This window comes from Antechinus flavipes, chromosome 3, assembly GCF_016432865.1.
Source record: "Antechinus flavipes isolate AdamAnt ecotype Samford, QLD, Australia chromosome 3, AdamAnt_v2, whole genome shotgun sequence".
NCBI classification, from domain to species: domain Eukaryota; kingdom Metazoa; phylum Chordata; class Mammalia; order Dasyuromorphia; family Dasyuridae; genus Antechinus; species Antechinus flavipes.
In genome coordinates this window covers 612,390,202-612,409,934 of record NC_067400.1, presented here as the reverse complement: position 1 = coordinate 612,409,934, position 19,733 = coordinate 612,390,202, and the positions used below count along the sequence as shown (strand labels likewise).

The 19,733-nt window shown below is 56.1% G+C and overlaps 2 protein-coding genes and 1 long non-coding RNA gene across 4 annotated transcripts; 2 read left to right on the top strand and 1 right to left on the bottom strand.

Annotated features, from left to right (window-relative positions):
* Positions 1 to 1,668: 1,668 nt before the first annotated feature.
* LOC127556109 (uncharacterized) lies at positions 1,669 to 3,398 on the bottom strand. Of its 2 annotated transcripts, XR_007952353.1 has the most exons (4): positions 3,301 to 3,398; positions 2,689 to 2,813; positions 2,463 to 2,565; positions 1,669 to 2,271 (listed from the first exon to the last, which is right to left on the bottom strand). It is a non-coding gene; the product is annotated as an uncharacterized LOC127556109 (long non-coding RNA). The 2 variants fall into 2 exon arrangements; XR_007952352.1 differs by lacking the exon at positions 3,301 to 3,398 and having other exon boundaries at positions 2,689 to 3,144.
* Positions 3,169 to 13,623, top strand: LSR (lipolysis stimulated lipoprotein receptor). Its single transcript, XM_051988929.1, is given in 11 exon segments — positions 3,169 to 3,273; positions 3,276 to 3,467; positions 5,365 to 5,709; positions 6,928 to 7,047; positions 8,064 to 8,120; positions 9,440 to 9,586; positions 11,915 to 12,091; positions 12,313 to 12,372; positions 12,503 to 12,634; positions 12,784 to 13,355; positions 13,480 to 13,623. Coding segments are annotated over 11 exon segments (1,917 nt in total). The 5' UTR covers positions 3,169 to 3,194; the 3' UTR covers positions 13,516 to 13,623.
* Positions 13,624 to 14,542: 919 nt separating this feature from the next.
* USF2 (upstream transcription factor 2, c-fos interacting) lies at positions 14,543 to 18,937 on the top strand. The gene is made up of 10 exons (XM_051988972.1): positions 14,543 to 14,894; positions 15,141 to 15,187; positions 15,279 to 15,397; positions 15,508 to 15,627; positions 15,826 to 15,976; positions 16,344 to 16,431; positions 16,529 to 16,587; positions 17,137 to 17,231; positions 17,969 to 18,097; positions 18,188 to 18,937. Exons 1-10 carry the CDS (start codon positions 14,821 to 14,823, stop codon positions 18,275 to 18,277), a joined length of 972 nt encoding a protein of 323 aa, XP_051844932.1. The 5' UTR covers positions 14,543 to 14,820; the 3' UTR covers positions 18,278 to 18,937.
* Positions 18,938 to 19,733: the final 796 nt, after the last annotated feature.

Here is a 19,733-nt window from a genome sequence, read left to right as displayed (position 1 = left end):
AGCAATGTTTTGACACTCTCAGCTATTTCTAGAGCAAAAAAGTTTAACTAATGAAAAGATACTTAGTATCTTAGTTTTCCTTAGCAAGACCATTGGGGATAGATTGTTTCTCAGTAGCTGTATTTGGAAATGCTAGGCCTTCAGCAAGGATATAACTTCCCATTTCCCATCAGTGATGCAATGGAAACTTTCTCCTCTTTTAACTGATATAGTACCATAACATTGTATCTTAGTTTTCATTAGCAAGAACCATAGGTGATAGATTGTTTCTCAGTAGCTGTTTGGAAATGCTGAGCCTTCAGAAAGAGTATAACTTCCCATTTCCCATTGTAATGCAATGGGAAGCTTTCTCTCTCTCTCTCTCTCTCTCTCTCTCTCTCTAACTAATACAGTATCACAATACTGTATCTTACTTTTCCCTAGCAAGACCATTGGTGATAGATTGTTTGTTAGTAGCTGTATTTGGAAATGTTGACCCTTCAGCAAGGGTATAACTTCCCATTTTCCAGCGTAATGCAATGGAAACTTTCTCTTCTTTTAACTGATATGGTACCTGTTCCCTAGCAAGACCATTGGGGATAGATTGTTTCTTAGTAGCTGAATTTGGAAATGCTGACCTTTCAGAAAGGGTATAACTTCCCATTTCCCATTGTAGTGCAATGGGAAGCTTTCTCTTTTTTAAAACTAATACAGTACCATAATACTGTACCTTACTTTCCCCTAGCAAGATCATTGGTGATAGATTGTTTCTTAGTAGCTATATTTGGAAATGCTGACCTTTCAAAAAGGGTGTAACTTCCCACTTCCCATTGTAACCAATGAGAAGCTTTCTCTTCTTTTAACTGATATGGTACCTGTTCCTTAGCAAGACCATTGGGGATAGATTGTGTCTCAATAGCTGTATTGGGAAATGCTGAGCCTTCAGCAAGGGTATAACTTCCCATTTCCCATTGTAATGCAATGGGAATCTTTCTCCTCTTTTAACTGATATGGTATCATAATATCCTATCTTATTTTCCCTAGCAAGATCATTGGTGATAGATTGTTTCTTAGTAATTGTATTTGGAAATGCTGATCTTTCAGAAAGGGTTTAACTTCCCACTTTCCATTGTAATGCAATGGGAAGCTTTCTCTTTTTTAAACTGATGTGGTACCATAATACTGTATCTTACTTTCCCCTAGCAAGATCATTGGTGATAGATTGTTTCTTAGTAATTGTATTTGGAAATGCTGATCTTTCAGAAAGGGTTTAACTTCCCACTTTCCATTGTAATGCAATGGGAAGCTTTCTCTTTTTTAAACTGATGTGGTACCATAATACTGTATCTTACTTTCCCCTAGCAAGATCATTGGTGATAGATTGTTTGTTAGTAGTTGTATTTGGAAAGGCTGACCTTTCAGCAAGGGTATAACTTCCCACTTCCCATTGTAATCAATGGGAAGCTTTCTCTTCTTTTAACTGATATGGTAACCTAAATCCCTTGCTATGATAGGCACTAGGGAGCAAGGGATTGGAGGACCAAGATTTTCAGGGCTTGCTATTAATAGGCCAAGTCCTCCCAACGTTGGAACAATAATAAAGTTCTTATGTGTTCAAACCAAAACCAGGAAAGTAAATTCTGATAAGTCCTTGTTACATCATAGAGATAAATAAAATAAAATCAAATGCAGGGGGCAAGCATATTATTTTCTTGATTTCATAAAGGAGGAAACTGAGATCCAGAGATTTGCACAACATCACAGTTAGCGTTAGGAGCAGGATTTCAAATGTTCAAGCCCATCACGAAATGCAAGGGAGAGAGTGAAAGATGTCCCAGGAAAGGGGCTTTTCTGGGCAAACTAGCATTTCAGTTGAGCTCTGAAGGAGGGCCAGAGCTGGAGGATGGAAGAAGGGATTCCTGATATGGGGAACAGCTCGAATAAAAGCAAGAGGACCACAGGCGTTTAGAAGGCCCTTTAGGGATCCTTTAGTCCAATCCTTTTAATTTACAGGTAAGGAAACTGAGGCAGGGAGGGGAATGGCCAAGCCTCACCCCCAGAAGGCACGGGGACTTCGGGATGAGCGTCCAGTTTGGCTGGAGGGGAAAGTCTTGGGACGTTGGAATGGGAAGAAGTCCGTGCTAGATGGCAGAAGGTCCCCCTGGACTTTCTTAAACTCTAGCTCTGGGGACCGGGCACCCAGCGCCTCCGCATCTTTGTCGTGTTCTTTGCCACATCCACCAGGTGGCGGGAAGAGCCAGTGTCCCCTTGGGGCAGGTGAAGTCAGGAAATCTAGAAGAAAGGGATTCATTCCGGACTTGGCTTCTGATTCTTTCGTACCAAAGCTGCCCCTTTAAGAAGCTCAGGTTCCCAGGCCAGGGGCGGAGGGGGAGGGTTGCTGACCTCAGGGAGGGACTCTTGGGAGCTGTACCATGAAACTAGGAATGGAGGGAGAGGACACAGGAGGATAGTGGCCCACTTACCCTCAGTCACCCCCGAGGGACACATCCAGAGTTTTACTTTGATGAAAATCAGTTAATCCGTTAAACTAATTTAATTAGGCGGAGACTCGAGAGGGAGAAGCTTCTAAGAAAAGTTGTGCGGAGAAAGTTGAGGGCGTTGGATTAGTCAAAGGTTTATCCAATCACTGTTTACCCCCATGGGATTCCCATTTGGAATCTCCCGCCCGATCTCTTTCCTAGTAAGTACCTGGGTTGGTCCATTGTCATTGTGGGGGAGGAAGGACAGGTGAGCTTCCAGGTCCCGCCCACTCTCAACAGGTGGTTCGTTCCTTATTGTTCCTGTCCTCAGAGCTTAGGGTCTGTTGTTTCTGACTGAAGGGTAGGGGAAATAGTAGGAGAGCATCCTCTCACTTCCTTTCACCCATCAGTCATTTGGGGTCGCCCTCCCTGGACTCGCACCTGGACCGGTCCATTTCCGGGGCTCCAGAGAGGATGGGAGGGGTCAGCTCCTTAGACCCCACCCCCCTCGTCCTGGGTGTACCTGGGCCATTCCATTTCCCAAATGGGACAAAAAAGATTTGGGGAGGGTGGGTGGGAATTAAGGACAGTTCTGGTCATATCAGAAGCCAAAGATCACCCAAACAGGGATAATATGTCTTCACTTTCTCTTCTTCTGCATTCTCGCAAAGGGCCGTCAAGGGAAAACATGGGCAGGTGAGTGTGCGCGTGTACCTCCCCCTCCCGTCTAGAGCGATGGTACAGGCCGTCCCCCTGCCCCCGCAGCCCCCTCCCCTGGCGGCGTCCAGTCCCCTCCCATCCCTTCCGATCCCTTCCAATCCCCTCCCATCTCCCGCTGTACCTGGGAGCGAACGGCGCCGGAGGCGCACGCACCTCCCATGGCTCCGGTGGCCCCCGGGCCCCACGGGGGGACGAGTGCGCCCCCAAGGTCCCCGGGACGAAATCCACGATGGCAGAGTGTGCTGCCCCTGCCCTTGTTGCTGCTCCTGCTGACCCCGTGGTGCTCAGGTATCTGGGCGTGGGGTTGGGGGCGTTGGGCGGGCTGGCCGGGCCAAGACCCCTTCCCCCATCGATCTCCCAGACACCCTTTCCTCCCTTCCTCCCTTCCCCCTCCCCGGCCCACAGCCTGAAACTCGCTATCCTCGAGGGACTTTCCTGGGCGGGCGGGGCGGCTGAGCAGGGAGCGGCCCGCCCCCACCGGGCGGCAGGAAGCGAAACTTCCCGCAGCTCCAGCCTTTCTGGGACAATGGGCAGGGGAGGGGGATGGGAGCGGTGCCCGCGGAGCTGCGGGGTCCGGAGGTGGGGGGAGGGGGAGGCTAGGCCGGCCCAGCTAGCGAGCTGGCCATCGATTTGTCGTGCGATCCCTTTTCGGGCAGCTACTGGATCAAGTGGGATCGAGGGCTACTGCAGCAACAGGTGTTTGCAGACTCTGGGGGGAAGTGCGGGCACTTGGCAGAGCCCGGCTGGGTGCGGTTCGTCGAGGAAATGCCAGCCCGGAGCCCCCGAGGTGGTGGGAACTGCTCCCACCACCTCAGCTCCAGTGCTTCCAGTGTTTGCAAACTCTAAGGAAAGGCTTCCCTCCCGACAGCGCTGGGAGGAGGAATCGGGTCGCAAGTGTTTGGGATCCTAGGCTTGGGGCTGGCAGTTATTTGAAAGGCCAGTCTTCTCTGGAAATGAGGACCTTGCCAGAGAGCTAGGATTCGAGAACCACATCCACTCCAATTTTTCCCCACCGATTCCTAGTTTTGTAAGGATTGTAATCTCTGTCTCTGACAGATGAGGAAACAGGCTGGCACTCACAAACTTTGAGAGATAGGAAGGACCTTAGATGTCCTAAGGATAACCTGAGTTAGGTTGGCACTTAAGAAGTGCTTGCTGATTGAGAAAACTGAAAACCAGAGGTCAGTCAGTGACCGTTCCAAGGATACAGAAATGTTCAGTTGCTTCCAAATTAAATCCACTGTATATTACTTTAGTAAGTGGCTTTGTGCTCAAATATTCTCCTCCCCAACAACCTATCACTATCTTCTCTAGGAGTTTAAAGTGATTTGCTCTGTGTCACTCAAATGCATATGGGATCAGTCTCATCAGCGTAGCTATTCTTTCCAACTGTTGTCCCTATGTTGGAATTGCAGAATTTCAGTGCTTGGCAGGACCTCTGTCTGTGGTTATCCTGGTCTGCACATTCTGAAGACCCAGCCTCTGTCTGAAGGCTCCAGTGAGAAGGAAGCGCCCACCCCCTGGCAGTCAGTGCCAACTGGAAGATGTCTCTGTCATCAGCCCAACTCTCACTCAGTGTTCCCAAGTCTAGTCTTCCTGTGACACAGCCCTTCACCTTTAGAAGGCAGCTCTTCACCTGTCCTCTGGTGCTTTCTACTGCTTTTCCTAGTAACTGCTTTCAAGGCCCTTCTCCATCTTGGTCCCTCTCTCCCTTCAGGCCTGTTTTAGTTTTCCAAAGTCCTTAAACCTGTTGTGCATAAAATTGAATAACAACAACCATCATCATAGCATAAATACTGTGTTTAAAGATTTGCAGAAAGCTTTTCATCCATCAGTTTGTGCTGTTAACTGAAGCCCATTCCCAACCCGCCTGGGCATCCTGTGAAGCGCTTGTCCAGGTCTCTTGGGAAGCTTTCCCACAGGGCAGCCATCAGACCTTTGAGGCTTCTAGGTTCTAGTCATACTCCATGTTGTGTGACTTCATGCCTTGGTGCCTCAGTTTCCTTATCTGTAAAAAGGAGCTAATAATCCCTTGCCTTGCCTTTTTATTAGGGCGATTTAAAGGGTCATACAAGATAATGAGTATGAAAACGTGCCGAGCAGATGTGAAAGACGATGATTAGTGTGGTTAAGGTAGCGTCCTCTATCTCTCACTGACCCCTGACTTCTCATCTTGACCTCCCAGCTCCTGTTGGCTGCATCCAGGTCACGGTGTCCAAACCCTTCCAAGTGGTGATCCTGTTCCAGCCCGTGACCCTTCCCTGCTCCTACCAGCTGTCAGGGGTGCCCACCACCCCCATCGTCATCTGGAAGTATAAGTCCTTCTGCCGAGATCGCGTTGCCGATGCTTTCTCCTCAGCCAGTGCTGACACCCAGCTCAACAACCAGCTCGCTGCTGGCAACCCAGGCTACAACCCTTATGTGGAGTGCCAGGACAGCTCCCGAACAGTGAGGGTGGTGGCCACCAAGCAAGGGAACGCCGTGACTCTGGGCGACTTCTATCAAGGGCGACGGATCACCATCACTGGGAGTGCGTAAGATGGAGCAGGAAGTGTATAAATGCTTAACAGACTCCACCTTCCAGTGGTAGAGAGACAAGAGGTCAAGGGTGGGCCAGGCACCTTTTACATGCTAAAGAGGAAGGGTTTTAATGTAACCCTCCCAACCCCCATTTTTGTTACTGAGGAGGAAGCCTTCCAGGCACAGTCTGGGACTTCTCCGGACTCTAGAGTAGCTCAGTGATAGAGCCAGATCCCTGGACCAGAAGGCCACTCTCTCCTGAGTTTGCCTCTAGGGTTCAGCCCTCCCAGATTCTCTGAGCTCAGCATTCACTCATACAAAGCTGCTCAGTAAACGTTTGTTGAATGAATTAATGAATGAAAGCTTGTCTGTTGGCTCTGCCTCTAACTGCTGGGTGACCTTACTTGACTTTGTTAGGACTGTTCATCCAATTGCACAAGTCTTTGAGTTCTTGCTGGTCACCTACTCCCCTCCCCCCGCCCCCCAATCCCTCTTGTGTATGTACACACACACACACACACACACACACACACACACACACACACACACACGGCTTCTTGGAGAAAGTAAGACAGGGAGCTTGGAAGTGGCAGGACTGACCTCCCTGGAGGGGGTGCAGTATGACTATAGCAGCATGAATGCTATAGATCAGGCTGTACAGGTGCGGGGGATGGTTCTTGTCCTCCATTGTGTAATGGACTCTCAGGGAGTCTGGGAAGCCTGTGGTCCTCTTCTCAGAATTAAATACTGAGGATGAGGGAACCAATTACACTGAAATATATTTATTGAAGTATTTGAAAAACCAAGTGGGTGGACATCAGTGAGGAGCTCCTGGCTTGGGGGCCGGCTCCCAAATCTTTACCTGACCTTCCAGCCTCAGGGAATCTGGCCTTGCAATCTCTGGTTGGTGGCTAAATGGATGCAAGTAATTAGCGCCTGTGCAGTAAGGAGGAAACAGGAAATGCCGAGAGACAGGCACGGTCCCATTCCGGGGACCATGGAAATTAAGGCTTCCCCCAGCCAGGGAAGGAGTGGCAGGATGCCCCAGATTGTCATGGGGCCCACAGTGGATAGTGGCTCCCGACAGGGGCGCAGAGTGGGCTGATGCCTTGGGAGCAGCTTCTGGGGAAGCGCCCGAGGGCTCGGGCCATGTCTGTCCCATCTAGGCACACTAGGAAAGTACTGCCCCTTTCCAGACATCCCCTCAAATATCTGTCTTCCTGCCCAGATGCTGACCTGACTTTTGACCAGACCGCGTGGGGAGACAGTGGCGTCTACTATTGCTCTGTGGTCTCTGCCCAGGACCTCCAAGGCAACAATGAGGCTTACGCCGAGCTCATTGTCCTTGGTAAGGGGGCAAGGCTGGAGGTATTGGGGTGGGGCATGGGGCCTGGGGCCTGGAAGGGGCTTTGGGATCCCTTCCCTCATCCCCCGTCTGTCTGTCTGCTTCCTGGGTCTGATTCATGCTTCAGCTTCTCCTCCCCCGGCCAGCCTAGTCACCCTTAGATTTATACACAGCACCCTCTAGGCAGAGGAAATGGCCTCACCCACCCCCCTCCACACTGAATGAGGAAGGGGCCAGGGCCTCCTCACACAGCCCAGGGGACTGGGTTTTGTGCAGCAGCAGCAGCAGCAGCAGCAGCAGCACTCATTCCAGAGTCAGACAGGCGGGATTCTATGGTGTTTATGGATTACTTCCCTACCCTCTATCAGTGTGGATGAAGAGGGAGAGCTGGCTGGGTCCCCTTCCCCTGCTTTGGGCTGCTTTCCTTCCTTCCTGCCTAGTTCTGCCTTTGGCCATCCATACCCATGCTGCAAAACTTCCCACCCTGGCCCAGCACCAACAACCGTTAGCCCTCCTGGGGCCGACTCAGTATCCGTGCCTCAGCTTGCCCCCCTGCAGCAATGGGAACAGGCCTTGTGCCCTCTGGGAGGTGGGCAGAGCCAGTGATACTTCCCCCAAAGCAGAGGCAGGGTCAGGCAAGGACAGCTGGCGGCCTCCCCTGGGGACACGTGGTGTGGTACTGTTACTGCATGTTACCCAGCTCCACGGCTGCACTGCAGTGATGACAAATATATATATCGACGAGCCGGTCCATATATATTGATGGCCTGAAGCCCGTATTCCACAGTGGGTGTGATGGAGCACGTCGCGAGCTGCCCTTGTAGCGTAGGAGCAATGAGTGCCGGCAGCGCTTGGTCGGGCTGGGGGCCTTGGGCCCTCATGGGCAGCCTTGTAGTTCAGCGCGTGGCAGAGAGCTGGCGTGCTTAGGCCCTGGTGGGCTGGAGCGGGTAGAAGGGCCTCCTCTCCTCTCCTGGCCAGCTTCCTGCTGGAATAATCGTGTTTCTCTTTTGTCCCTCCAGGCAAGACCTCGGGGGTGGCGGAACTCTTACCAGACTTTCAGATAGGGCCCATGGAAGGTACGGGGTGGAGGCTAGAGTGTCCTTGTTCCCCTCCCCATCGCCTGTCGTTTTTCACCTTCTGAACACTCTTACTGTCCTGCCTCCTCTCCTCCCCGCTCCAGAGCCACCTCTCCTGGGCTCCAGATTAGGGTAGCACCTTGTGAAGACTATCGGGGAGGGGGGGTCTCCCTCCCCTCAGTCAACCGGGCTCTCCTCTCCACGTGGATTGTCTGGCGCTACGGACAGGGGGACATGCAGCTCCTGGAAGAGTGGGGCCAGCTCCAATTAGCTCTGCTCAGGGCAACCCTTTCACAGCAGCTACAGTGGCTTGGAGAATGAGAAACCCGAGTTCAAATCTTGCCTCAGAGACTCACCAATCATAAGACACTTAATCTCTCTGTTCTACTTACCTTAACTGTAAAATGGGAATAGTAATAGCCCCCATCTCATAGGATTGCTTTGAGGACCAAATGAGGTCATATTTGTCAAAGCACCTCAAAAATATTAATGTGGTTTTTCTGGTGTGCTAGCTAGCTATTAGCATTGTCTGAAAAATGGGGGTTACAACCTCTACCTGCTGATCTCAGAGGAAAGTTTTAAGATTTAAGTTCAATTGAATTCAGCGATCATTGAGTATCTGTTATGGGACAAAGACAAAAAAAAAAAAAAGTACTAGTCTTAATTTCTAGGTGACCAGCTGTCTTCAAATGAATTGCTGATATACTAATCTCTTCTTAATGACTCCCTGCACCCACCCCTCACCTTATAATAAAGAAAAGTACACTTAGGCAAAACAAATCGACACAGTGCCTGGGTCCAACAGAAGCGTGCCCTACTCGGCACTTGTGGTCCACCACCTTTCTTTGGGAGGCTTGTTGGTTACAGCATTATTATTGTGATTATTGTCTAATTATCCTTGAAGATTTGGTTCTGTGAGTTGTAAAAATAAGTTCATGATTGTTCTTTGGTTTTTCATATTACTAGACTTCCCTATGTTATCCCTTCCTCTCCCCAGGACCCCAAAGTCCCCCAAACAACCAGCTTCGCTACTCAGTGCTTTGGAGATGGTGTGATTCAGAGAATGACTTCCAAAGGCGCTGAGGAAGCTTTTAAGGAAGCCCGTGAGGGGGGTTTGTGGGGATGGACATGGCTGTCAGTCTGGCCCGTCTGCCTGCCGCTCCTGCGGCTGCACCGTCTTTAAGACCCTTTTTTGGGGTCCCCTGCCCTGAGCACAGAGCCGGGAGCCAGCCGGGGCACCTCCCGCCCTCGTGCTCCCCGCCTCTCTCCCTGCCTGAGCCAGGATCTCGGCTCTGTGCCCCAATCAGTTTTTCTTACAGATTGGCTCTTTGTGGTGGTGGTGATCCTGGCCGCCTTCCTGGTCTTCCTCCTCCTGGGCATCTGCTGGTGCCAGTGCTGCCCCCACACGTGCTGCTGCTACGTGCGCTGCCCCTGCTGCCCGGACAAGTGCTGCTGCCCTGAGGCCCGTAAGTGCTGCTCTGGCCTTTGCTGCCCCCAACCTGGGAGCGGGTGTGTAGGTCTTGGGAGAGAGGAGGGGCGGGTTGGCGGGATCGAGGCAGTTTCTGGGGGGAGGTAATAGTTGTTTTTTTAGGGGAGATAAGGCTTGGGGGCTCATTTCAAGCATAGATTCCCAAAACATCTTGTTCCGTTTTTTGGGGAGGCTTTCTTGGAGTGGTTTGTTGCTTGCTTTTCCAGCTCACTTAACGAATGAGGAAACTGAGGCAGACGGGGTGAAGGGGCTTGTCCAGGGTCACTGGACTGGCAAATTTCTGAGGCTGTATTGAACTCCACAGCCTCCCTGACTCCAGCACTCTGCACTATGGTGCCCCCTAGTGGCCATCGGTTGGGGATTTTCCATCAAGTGGTGGTCTCAGGGATGTTGCAAGAACTGGATTCTGTGATTTGGGTTTTATTTGTTTTCAAACATCAATGGCTGAGATCACAGATGTCAAACCAACTGGGTCTAGCCTCAGACACTTCCTACCTGTGTGACTCTGGGAAAGCCACTACCCGGTCTGCCTCAATTTCCGTATTTGTAAAATGAGCTGGAGAAGGGAATGGCAGACCACTCCACATCTGCCAAGGAAACTCCAAAAGGGATCACGAAGAACCAGTCACAACTGAAACAACTCAATAACAGACTAGATTACAACGTAATTGGGAAACGTCATACAATAGGTAAAAGTCTAATAGAAAAGAAATGAGGTTACATTTAAAAATAAAGTCAAAATCGGTCTTTGGCCTTCAGGGACTCTTAAGTATGGGGTAGTGGCCAGGGAGCTAGGGGAATGTTATCCATTCCTTATTAGGTACCACTCCATCAGTAAACATTTAGTAAGCGCCTACTGTCTGCTGGGTATTCACTGACCAAAAAACCCCAAGCTGGAAAATTCCCATCCTCAAGAAGCTCTCTTTCTAGCCATGAAAACGACACATGTGCCTACTATACATAAAGCACATGAGGTCACACATACTGTACGAGCGTTCCTGTTTCACCCACCACCAGGCTGCCTGCTTCCTGGCTCTGTTCAGGGGCCTCTTCCCCCCAGGGACAGTGCTACCCCTCCCCGCCTCAGTCACCGTATGTCTGCTTTGTTTGTGATCACACGTGCATATGTCATCTCCAGCTCCCAGAGTGAGGGCGCCGCATCGTTTGTCGCGCCGTCTCCAGCACCTGGCCCATAGGTGTTGCTGTAATTGGAGGAGAGGGAATCAGGAAAACCTCAGAGGAGGTGGTGTCTGAGTGGAGTTTTGAGGGCAGCCATGTTCTTCCTAACATGAGTGGTGGGAAGGATCTCAGATTTTTTTAATCCAGCCGCCTTCTCTACAGGACTGCTCATAATAGCCCACTACTGCTGATGGTGTTCTTAAGGTGCTTTTGGAAGCCAGTGGCCATGAGAAACTGGGCGGGTATTTATCAGCCTCATTTCACAGATGGGGAAAACTAAGGCAAGGACCCCTGTCGGTCACTGGGACACTTGGAATCAGGCTGACTCCCAGCCCTAGCCAAACTGAGTCAGCAAGAAGCAGCTGTTCCCACTACTAATTAGTAAACTGCTAATTGTAGCCTTCCCCCAACCCCTTGTTAGCAACTTCCTTCCTCCTCACAGATGACTCCCAGACTAAGCTTTCTATTTCCAGGGAACACTCTGGATCAGAGAGGATGGATGCATGGAAATTGATGGGCTATTATGCATAATTGAGAACTAGATTAAATAGGGACCTGTCCCCTTGGCCATTTTGGCTTGGAAGTTCTTGGCTTCCTTCCCACCTGAGGCAAGCCAGTACGGGGACTCTGATGTTCAATTATTTCATCGCATGGGCCGGGCCAGTCTGGTCCCCCACTCCCCAACCATTAAATGCTTCTCTCTTCAAAAGTCTGTTGCACAGTTATGAGTGTGAGTCTCTCCCAAGACCAAGGGGTGTCTCTAGCCCTTGTGATTGTGAAACTGCATCTGTGTTGGTTTTTTACCTCCTCAGCAGCCAGTGAAGGGTCTGGAGTAGCAGGGGACCATCATCCCTTAATTCCATCACCAAGTCCTGCCTTCAGTGCCTCTGTTCTCCCTCTCCCTCTCTCTTTATGGTACCTGCCCTTGAGGATAATGTATTAAAGCACTGGAGGCCAGTGAGGAACCGGAGGGGACTGATATGTTGAGGGTATCACTGTGTCCCTCCCTTGTTGATTCAGTTCATTTAATAAGCACTTGCGATACGCTAGGCCCTATGCTGTAATAAAGAACTGCTCCCCTGCTCTCAAGAAGCTTATGTTCTGCTGTCTATGACTTTTCTCCCAGTGTATGCTGCTGGTAAAGCTGCCACCTCGGGAGTCCCGAGCATTTATGCACCCAGTGTCTACGCACCCAGCACCTATGCTCACCTCTCTCCAACCAAGGCTCCTTCCCCTGCACCAATGATCCCACTAGGTCCCATCCACAATGGCTTTGCCGGGGATTTTGACCGACAGAGCTCAGGTGAAGACTGAGGAAAGCGAATGCTTGTTGGGGGGAGGATGGGGGACGTGGCTTGGGTCCTTGGGGATGGGACATTGCTGAGGAAGGAAGGGTTGGAGAGGACCATGGGGACAGGATGAGCTGAAGCTCTAGGGCCTCCAGGAAGGCCATTGGACAAGATGCCTGGTCCCAGGGTGATGGGCTGGAAGGGTGGCTGGATCCTGATCATCTCTCTCCCTCAGTCGGTGGCCACAGCTCCCAGGTGCCCCTTCTTCGAGACACAGACAGTTCCAGAAACTCAGGTGAGTCAGATATTCAAGTCTGGGTCTTGATGAGGGAACAGGGATGACCCTGGGACTTGGGATCGGAGAGAAAGAGCCTTGCCCATCAGATCTCCTGCCGATGGCCGCGTGTTCTCGTCTTGCCCTTTAGAAGTGCGCAGTGGTTATCGAATTCAGGCCAACCAGCAGGACGACTCCATGAGGGTGCTGTACTACATGGAGAAGGAGCTTGCCAACTTTGACCCTTCCCGGCCTGGCCTGCCCAATGGCCGGGTGGAGAGGGGTAAGTCGGTGGAGGATGGCAGATCCTGGAGTCTTAGACAGGGAGGGCATGGGCCACTTCCACCCCTTGCTCACTGGCACCTACCCTTGATGCCATCTTTCCCTCTCCCTCTAAACTCCCCAGCAACCATCCTTTTCTTGCTCTCCCAGCCATGAGTGAAGTGACTTCCCTTCACGAGGACGACTGGCGCTCCCGGCCCCACCGAGGCCCTGCCCTCACCCCCATCCAGGATGAAGATCTGGACTATCGCAGCCAAAGAAGCCCCCGGGGATGGGTACCAGAGCATCCCCGAGAGCGGCACAGAGGCTGGGCAGCCGGGCGGCCCCGTGCCCACTCAATGGATGCTCTGGATGACCTAGATAGGACCAGCTCTGTGGAATCGGGAAGGACATCCCCTTCAGAAAGGGGCCGGAGCCGGGCTTACGGGCCTCCAAGAAGTCGCAGCAGAGACGACCTCTACTCCCGATCTGGAGACCCCTATATCGGAGACTTCAGGTCCCGGAGCCGAACCCCAGATGTCTCCCGCAGGGACCCACAGGAGAGCCACAGGCGGGCCAAGGACCCGGACTATGATGGCCGCTTCTTAGAAGAGGTGCTGAGAAAAAAGGGGGAGAGGAGGAGACCCCACAGGGAGGAGGAAGAAGAACCCTATTACCCCCCAGCTCCACCTCCCTATACTGAAACAGAATCACAGTCATCCCGAGAAAGGAGGCTTAGAAAGGTAAGTAGGCCCAGTCTTGGTATGGTTGCCCCCTGCCAGGGGAGGGGACTTTTGGGTGTGGCTTCGTGGGGGGGAGGGGACTTGGGTGTAGCCCACCCTTAGGGGCTCTCCTTGTTCTCCACAGGACCTAGGCCTGAGCCGGGAGAGTCTGGTGGTCTGAGCCGTTGCGGTTCCCCTGGATTTTTGTAGTTTTGTATGTGTGTGTCGGGGGAGGGGGGAGGGCGGGGAGTCTCTGTTCTTGTGCTCAATAAAGTTTTTAATTACTTGGCTCGGGTCTCATTGTGTTCTTTTGGGGGGCCTAGGAGAAGAGGGCAGTGAAGGACACAAGGGGACGGACCAGCTGCCCGGGGTGCCAACTCCCGGTCCTGGCAATCATCCCGACCCGCCCGGGCCTCTGGGAACAGCCCGTTCCGGCTTCGCCCCGGCCCCGCCCGCTGCGTGCGCGCCGCGGCCCCGCCCGGCGTGCGCATGCGCTTCGAGTCTTTCCCCTGACAACACTACCCCCTTCACGAACCCGCGCGCGCGCACCCCCAGTCTCCCTAGACCGACCCTTTTCAAGCCCACTATCTTTCATCCCCCTCCCCGAGTCCCTCGGCCCCTCCCTGCCGACGAAGTGTGTTCTTCGGCCCTGGGCCTCCGCTTCGTTCCATCGCGGACCCTCTACAACGTTCCATCTGGGCCCGTGTTCTATCTGTGGAACGTAGAGTATCTTCTACCCAGCCCCCCGCGGTGAGAGGCGGGAGCGCGCAGCGACGAGGAGCGGGGCCCCGCTCCGAGGCCCAGGCCGGCGCGCGCCCGGGCCGGTGGAGCTAGACAGAGCGCGCGCGCGCGCTCCCAGGGCGGCCTACCCCCCCACCCCCCCTCCAGCCCCCGCCCGCGTCGGCTCCGGGCTCGCGCCGCCGCCGCCGCCGCCGCCGCCGCTGCGCGCGCGCAGCTCTTGCAAAGAAGGGGAAAAAGGGGGAAAAATAGAAAGCAGCGGTAGCAGCGAGCGATCGGCGGCCGTGCCGGGCCGGGGCCGCGGAGCAGCCGGGCGGGAGGAGCGGGCTGTGAAAAGCGAGCGCGGCGGGCGGGCGGGCGCGGGAGGGAGGCCCAGGCCCAGGCCGCCGCTTCCCCGGGCCCGAGCCGGGGCCGGGCCAGAGCAGCCGTCGCCCAGGCCGGGCCGAGACCGGGCGGGGAGCGGGGAGCGGGGAGCCGAGCAGCCGCCGCGGCCGCAGCCCCAGCAGCAGCAGCCCCAGCAGCAGCCTCGGCGGCGGCGGCGGCGGCGGCGGCGGCATCTCCTCCTCACATGACCCCACTGTTTGTCCCCGTGATCAGCGCGAGCGGCTCCCGTGTCTCCTCCGTCCCCTCCTGCCGCGCGGCGTGAGCTGCGGGCTCGGGCCCCCCCCGGCCCCCCGCCCCTCCCCCTTTCCCCTCCCCTCCCCTCCCCTCCCCCGGGCCTCGCGCCCCCCCCGCCCCCGCCCCCCCCATGGACATGCTGGACCCGGGTCTGGACCCCGCTGCCTCGGCCACCGCTGCTGCTGCCGCCGCCGCCGCCGCCAGGTAAGGCCCCCGGGGCGGCCCGTGGGCCGGCCATGCTCCCCAGCGGGCTCACACCGGCCCTGCCGGACAGTGCACAAGATGGAGGCCGCTGGCGGACGGGGGGTGCAGGGGAGACCCTCCAGGACCGGCGAGAGGCCACCCCATCCCCTGCAGGGCCGGGTCTGGGGGAGTCGGGCCGAGGGGGGTCCCCGGGGGGGCACGCGCCGCCCCGGCCCCCCGCTGATCGCTGCCTCCGCGTCCCCGCAGCCACGACAAGGGACCCGAAGCGGAGGAGGGCGTTGAGCTCCAGGACAGTGAGTGGGGACCCCCGGGGGGGCGCCGGGGGGCGCTGGGCGCAGGGAGGGGGGCGCCCAGGGCGCTGAGCCGGCCTCCCTTTGCCCCCAGCCGGGGAAGGGCCCGGGGCCGAGGAGCAGACCGCGGTGGCCATCGCCAGCGTCCAGCAGGCGGCGTTCGGGGAGCACAACATCCAGTACCAGTTCCGCACAGAGAATAATGGAGGACAGGTGAGGGAGGGGGCCCCCCAGTGGGGGGGTTGGGGGAAGGGGAGAGGGGCCCCTCGGTGCTCGACCTCTCCGGCTGAGGCCGACTCGGGGCCCTCTGCCGCCCCCTGCAGGTAACATACAGAGTGGTCCAGGTGACGGATGGCCAGCTGGACGGCCAGGGAGACGCGACGGGCGCTGTGAGCGTGGTGTCCACTGCCGCCTTCACCGGGGGCCAACAGGCCGTGGCTCAGGTCAGCGAGTGTAGCCCCCTGCCCCTGGAACGCGGGTCCCACTTGGGGGGGCGGCAGGAAGGCAGCTGACCACAAATGGTCCAAAAGGGGGGAGAGCGGCCATGGGGCTCCCGGCTGGGGAAATGCAGCTGAGAGTTGAGGGAGCAGCCTGGGGGGCCGGCCCAGGGTGGGCTCCCTTCAGCGCCCCTCCCTCCACAGGCCGTGATCCAGAATCCTTTCAGCAATGGGGGCAGCCCCGCAGCAGAGGCGGTCAGCGGGGAGGCCCGCTTTGCCTACTTTCCTGCATCCAGTGTGGGGGACGCCACGGCAGTGTCCGTACAGACCACAGACCAGAGCCTTCAGGCAGGAGGTATGGAGGCAGGGGTCACCCCTGGAAAGACACAAGGGGTGCTGGGGACAGTGGGGAGAGAGGCTGGGGGGGGTCCCAGGGAGTGCAGCTTTCTGCAAGAACACTTAGTGGAGCCCCAAGAATTGGGGGGTGCCTGGGAGAGAGCAAGGGAGGAAACTGGGGAGGTAAGGCTGGCCTTGGGCCTTACAGTGGGGGAAACTGAGGCAAGGGGTGGTGAAGGCCCCCCTCCAGGGAGTGTTTGGGGCTGCTGCCCTCCCCCTGCTAAGTTTGCCTCCTTGGGCTCGAGAGGAGGAAACAGGGCCAGACAGGGGTCAGCACAACTGCTGTCTCCGGAGGGCCTCTGATCGACCCCAACCCCCTCTCCCAGGCCAGTTCTACGTGATGATGACGCCACAGGACGTGCTGCAGACGGGAACGCAGAGAACGATCGCCCCTCGGACCCACCCGTACTCCCCGTAGGTGCAGGCCGCTGGGGGCCCTCGAGGCCCTGCTGGGTATGAGGGCTTGTGCCCGCGTGCAAAGGGACAGCGCTGTGTCTCCTCTCTCCTCCAGGAAAATGGACGGGACGAGGACACCCCGAGACGAGAGGAGGAGAGCGCAGCACAACGAAGGTGGGGGCGAAGGGGCCCTCTGTCCAGTGCAGGTCTCCCTTCCTCACCACTCCTTCTCCCCCCCCCCAGCAGAACTTAGCTGGGGCCCCTCGATGGTGGGCTGGCTGAGCAGAAAGTGGGGTAAGGATAGGTCTAGCATGGCCAGGCTTTCCTCTGGTCATTTTCCGTGTCCTGGCCTGACAGACTGCTAAGGCGCCGGACTGAAGTCCAGGTCTCCCGCCATGTGGTCACCCTGGGTTCTCCCCCAGAAGCTCCCAGAGGAGCCACGGAACTTAGAAGTCTTTAGTCCAACCAGCGAGGACCCCAGTACTGACCTTTGATCCCGAGTCTTGCTCTCTCTATCCTTCAAGGCCTAGCTGAAGTCCCCCCGACCTGATCCCTCCCTTTATGCTGGAAGTTCCTTGTGTGTTTCTCAGCCCTCAGCTTCCTTAGGGGTTCCTTGAGAACCAGTGGAGGCCATTGCCACCCAGAGTAGGGAGTGCCTTTGGACCCCAGCCCCACCAAGTACTCACAGAACCTTTCCCGGTGGGAATTACTTCCTCTCTGCAGTGGAGCGGAGAAGGAGGGACAAGATTAACAACTGGATTGTTCAGCTCTCCAAAATCATTCCAGACTGTAACACAGACAACAGCAAGACCGGGGCGGTGAGAGTTCCCCTCCCTGTCCCCATCCCACCCTGGCTATGTCTCTGGTCTGGCCTGTCCCCATCTCAGCCTGGCCCTGTCCCCGTCCTGCCCTGGCCCTGTCCCCATCCTGTCCTGGCCATGTCTCCATCTTGTCCTGGCCCTGTCCCTGTCCCATCCTGGCCATGTCCCTGGCCTGGCCCTGTCCCCGTCCTGTCCTGGCCCTGTCCCCATCCCAGCCTGGTCCTGTCCCAGCCCTGTTCCATCCTGGTCATGTCTTCGTCCTGGCCTGGTCCCTGCCCTGGCCTGGCCCTGTCTCCGTTCTGGCCTGGTCCTGTCCTGGCCCTGTCCCGGCCCTGTCCCTGCCCTGTCCCCGGCCCGGCCTGGCCCTGTCTCCATCCCATCCTGACCACGTCTCCATCCCGACCTGTCCCGTCCTGGCCAGATCTCCATCCCAGCCTGGTCCTGTCCCAGCCCTGTTCCGTCCTAGTCATGTCTCCATCCTGGCCTGGCCCTGTCCTGGACCCATCCTAACTCTCCCTCAGTTTATCCTGAGCCAGCCGCATCCTCTGCCTGAGAATGGGGGCTGCATTCCCATAGGCCTTGGGGGGATGGCCGGTTCTCCAGACGAGGTTGGGTGGAAGTGGCAGTGGTGGGAGGCGCTGCCAGGCTTGGGCCTCGGGGGCTTCCCGGCCTCTGGGGCTTCCCGGCCTCTGCTTCTGGCCCCATTGCGGTGTTCTTGCCTTCCGGCCCTTCAGAGTAAGGGAGGGATCCTGTCCAAGGCCTGCGACTACATCCGAGAGCTACGCCAGACCAACCAGCGGATGCAGGAGACTTTCAAGGAGGCCGAGAGGCTGCAGATGGACAACGAGCTCCTGAGGCAGCAGGTGATCCGGGTGGGCTGGTAGAGACCCCGAGGTCCCTGCCTTGTGGAGTTTTGGGGATTGCCTTAGTCTCCGCTGTCTGTTCCCCCCCAGATCGAGGAGCTCAAGAACGAGAACGCCTTGCTCCGTGCCCAGCTGCAGCAGCACGGCCTGGAGATCGTCGGGGAGGCGTCCCGGCAGTGATGCTCCCGCCCCTCCCCTGGGATCCCCCGGGGAGGATTCTGGCCCCCCACCCTTAGCACAGAGAGGGAGAGAGTCTGCCCCTCCCCCAGCTGCATTTTTTATAGTAGATTTTTAACAAAAATGGGGAGAAAAAAGCATTTCCATGAATACAGAAACACCCCCCCCCAACAAAAGCAACCCCCCAACACGTCCACCTTGTCCCATCTGTCTGTTTTCTCCGACTCTCTCCCTTTTCCTCCTTTCTTCCCCGATTTCTTCACTTTGATTCAGTCATGACCTGGCTCCCTGCGGGGCTTCCCTTTCCGGCCTGGCCCTCGATGGAAGGGACAGGACCCAAGGACAGAGACCCCTCCTTCGTTCCCTGGACCCCGGTCTGCCAGTCCCCACCTCCCCTCTCTCTCTCTCCCTGGAGGTACAGAGACAGAGCTGCTAGGAAGGGGGGGAGCCTTTGGGGGGCCGCCCCACGTCGAGGGGCTCTTTGGACTCGTGGCTCCAGCCTTCCCACCTCCCCAGCTCACTTCCTGACACCCTTATCCCTTCTTTGGGTGTGTGTGTGTGTTTTAATTTCTTTATGAAAAAAAAAAAAAAGACCAAAAAAAAAAAAAAAAAGAGAAAGGTATTTAAACTGCAATAAACTGGCCTGTGCGGCCCCCGCCTCAATTGTTGGTCTCCCTCCCTCCCTCCCTCCATCCTGGGGGGGATTTTCCTTCCTATTTTTGGGACAGGGCTTGGTGTGAGTGAGAGGGTCGGTGGTTCAGTCCCCACCCTCCCCCAGTTGCGGGAACTCTGGCCTTGAGCCCCCTCCTTACGGAAAGGGGAGGGAAGGGGTGATTCCCAGCTTGGCCCGTCTTTCTGTCGCCTAGGGCCCCAGCTCTGGCGCCTCTACGGTGACCCCTGCCCTCAGCCCAGCCGATGATGAAATCTGCCCTGAGGTAGGGGGACAGGCCAGGCGGGGAGGAGAAGGGGTGGTCCCTGGTAGTACCCATTGTTTGTGAACCTGCCCCCCATCCTTGTGCCCCCAAACCCATTCCGTTTCTCGGCTGCCCCGGAGTGTCCCCTGACCCCTGGGCCTCGCCGCCTCCCTGCCCAGCGTCCCTGGGGTCATTGCCCTCGTCCTGGATGGGTGGGAATGAGTCTGGCGCCTTCGAGTCTACCTGGGTTGGGGCCGACGTGAGCAAACAGGCCGGGGGGAGAGGGGCGGGCTGGCACCGAACAGGGCGACCCGCGTCTTCTCGGGGTTCCGGGCAGAGCCCTGGCTCTCCTCCCGGGCTCCTGAGGGGACCCGAGATTGGGGTTTGGAAGAGACTGGAGGAAAGCAGCCCAGAAGCAAATTGACTAAGCTGCTGTGGGGAGAGAGTTGAGACCGGGGCGGGAAGAGGGCACCCAAAGTTACCAGCACCCTTCCCTGTGACCCCTCATATGCATCCACTGCTTTAAGGGCCCCAAAAGCCTTTCC